Here is a 2,974-nt window from a genome sequence, read left to right as displayed (position 1 = left end):
AAAAAAACCGACGTATAAGAATAATGTTGCGGTACTACACAGCGTTACGACTCTTCTAATAATAAATAGAACTATTGACGCCGCATCAGCAATCGTTGCTCGTCGGGACCCATTCACAGTATCAACAGGTGAAGGAAGGATCCGCTGCTGTCGACAGACTAGAACCATATTTAACTTTTTTCGTTTCTTTTCTTTTTTTCTTATTTTTTATTTATTTTTATTTATTTATTTTTCTCTTCATTTCTTAAAATAAGATTACATAGTCTAATCTGCGTCTGGACGCGTGGCTGATCCATTTTGGAAGATCCCACTGATCCAGTTCGATTGTCTGATTTGAATCATGGTGGATTCTTTTCTTCGCATACTTATACCCTCTGTCCAGACGATCGGAATCGAGTGGGAATCAACAGCCGTGAAGGGTATTTATAGCATTCAGGTATTGTCATCGGATGGTATGCTGAGGTACTATAAAAAGATCCCTGTCGGTACACGAGGCTAAGTGGGGCACTGAGACGCGACTAGTCCGTCTGGGGACGGGAGAAATGTATCTCCCGGGCTGGCTTGGGAAAACAGACCCTAAAAAGAAGAGTCCAGCCACGAACCCCTCCAGCCTTTTCTTTCAAGCCAATCAAGACTCCGGGATCACATGGAGAACATTCCTTGAACGCCTATCAATCAGGCATGAATCCTGCACGATGATTATTTCCACTCACCCACACCAACAGAAATCTTTTGCTGTCACTCGCAGTTGACTGAATGGCTGTGGTACCGCCCCGTGATGATCACCGAATCATAATCCACTTTGTTAGTCCCGCCCAGCACCAGTCAAGGAATGAACAGGGGACTAATCATTTATCGGCTTCTCTTATACCAGGACTATGACTGTTTCTATGCTTCGGTTTTTGAAGTTGAGCAACCGGTGTTGAAGACGCTTCCTTTGGCCGTCCAACAGAAGCAGATCGTAGTGACCTGCAACTATGAGGCTCGCAGAAGGGGATTACGCAAGCTGCAATTGATCAAGGAAGCCAGGCAGATTTGTCCAGAGCTGGTCATCGTCCTCGGTGAAGATCTAACTAAATTTCGCGATGCGTCGAAGAGTCTCTACCTCTTCCTCCGTGCCTTCTGTTGGAGCGGCAAAGTGGAAAAATTGGGATTTGATGAGGTGGGTTGGTTTCCTCGTCTGTATTTTACTCTTCGGTTGCTATCACGTCCCCACGGTTTGTGGATCTCGGAGCCTTATCTCTGATACTAGAACAACAGTTGTTTCTGGATGTCACAGACATGATTACATACAATGTGGATCTTTTGAATCGAAACGATCTAGAACACTCGTTCTTTCATCTCAACCGTCAGGATCCCACCCTCGGTTTCGCATTTGATGCCACTGGGTTCCATGGCCCGACTTACCCTGCGGCTCCTAACGTAGCACCGGATTCTGCCTGGCCATCTGTTTCAGCGGGAAAGGATCCTCCTTCGCTCCAGATTAAACTACTAGTTGCTTCCCATCTGGCAGCCTACCTACGTGGGCAACTGGAAGAACAAAAGGGCTACACTGCCACAGTAGGCATTTCCACCTCTAAAATCCTCGCCAAATTAGTGGGTAATACTTATAAGCCCAACAACCAAACCACCCTTCTTCCGCCTTATGCTGCGGCGGAGCAAGGCGCTCAGAGCAATGTGCTCAACTTCCTTGACGCTCATGACCTAAGAAAAATTCCTGGGATTGGTTCTAAACTTTCTCAAAAATTATCTTCCTACCTCAAAAGCCCGGCCCAGTCGGGTTTAAACCAGGGCGTTTCTGATACGGCGAAGGATGATACAATCACGGTCCGAGACGTTCGTTTGTTTCCGAGGATGGGCCCGATGCTTCTAGATAAAATCCTAGGCGGTCCAGGGTCCCCCAGAGGTATTGGTACGAAGGTATGGGGCCTATTGCATGGTGTAGACAATTCAGAGGTTCTCCAGGCTCGGGACCTACCGACCCAGATTAGCATTGAAGACTCGTATGGGTGCCTGAGCACCTTCGAAGAAGTTAGAAGAGAGCTGGTCTCCCTGACGGCTAGTCTAATACGTCGAATGCGAGCGGACCTCACGGAGGAAGAACCTGCTGCGGCGGACTCGCGATCGAAAGGTTCGCTTTCTCGAACAACACCCAATATGCGATGGATTGCTCGTCCAAAGACTCTCCGTCTATCAACAAGACCTCGGCCACCTCCTACATCCAGCGAGGCACAAGCTCACAGCCTCAACCGTATTTCACGCTCGGCACCGTTGCCCCAGTATGTATTTTCCCTGGATGCGGGTATTGACGCGCTGGCGGAACAACTGGTGCACGACCTTGTGACCTCGATGTTCCGGAAACTTCATCCCGAAAAGGCTGGTTGGAACATCCGTCTCTTGAACGTCGCCGTGACCAACATGGTGGATGCAGCTGGGGAGCGTAAGCAGAGTAGTGGACGAGACATCGAGAAGATGTTCCAGAAGCAGGACAGGGGACGCAGGCCAGACTTCTCCGTTCCGGTGACGGAGCAGCCATCACCGGAAACTGGTACGCAATACGCTAGGGATCCCAGCCTGCCATCTAACGAGATCTTCAGTAGTTCTCAAACAGTCGTGGGCTTCGACAGACATGCGTATAAAACCGGAGGTGATGCCTGGGAGGAAAGTGATGAGGACGAGGACATGTCGTGTGTAGCCTGTCCCCGTTGTGGAGCGTTGATTCCACACTTTGCACTTGTTGCGCATGAAGTGTATCATTCCACCGCAGACTAATGATGAGACATCGATTCAATCCGATCTAGTTCTGGAGTAGATGAAGGATAGAGTAGTGTATGCGATGTTCAGTTGAGTCGGGTCGCAAAGCGAGCTGTACCATGGTTGTCGATTTTGGTCGTTACCATCACTTGTCTCAGGGGCCAGCCAGTGAGGATAATTAGCGTGATTGTGACTATGATTTTTTAGTTTTCTTTTTTTT

General features: G+C 48.7%; 1 protein-coding gene across 1 annotated transcript; it reads left to right on the top strand.

Annotated features, from left to right (window-relative positions):
* Positions 1-756: 756 nt before the first annotated feature.
* ANOM_011826 (putative DNA polymerase iota) lies at positions 757-2,772 on the top strand (the record flags this gene model as incomplete). Its single annotated transcript, XM_015557082.1, has 3 exons — positions 757-804; positions 875-1,162; positions 1,261-2,772. 3 exons carry the CDS (start codon positions 757-759, stop codon positions 2,770-2,772), a joined length of 1,848 nt encoding a protein of 615 aa, XP_015400799.1.
* Positions 2,773-2,974: the final 202 nt, after the last annotated feature.

Source organism: Aspergillus nomiae (assembly GCF_001204775.2).
Source record: "Aspergillus nomiae NRRL 13137 chromosome Unknown contig00860, whole genome shotgun sequence".
In the NCBI taxonomy this organism is placed as follows: Eukaryota; Fungi; Ascomycota; class Eurotiomycetes; order Eurotiales; family Aspergillaceae; genus Aspergillus; species Aspergillus nomiae.
This window is presented reverse-complemented; position numbering and strand designations above follow the sequence as displayed.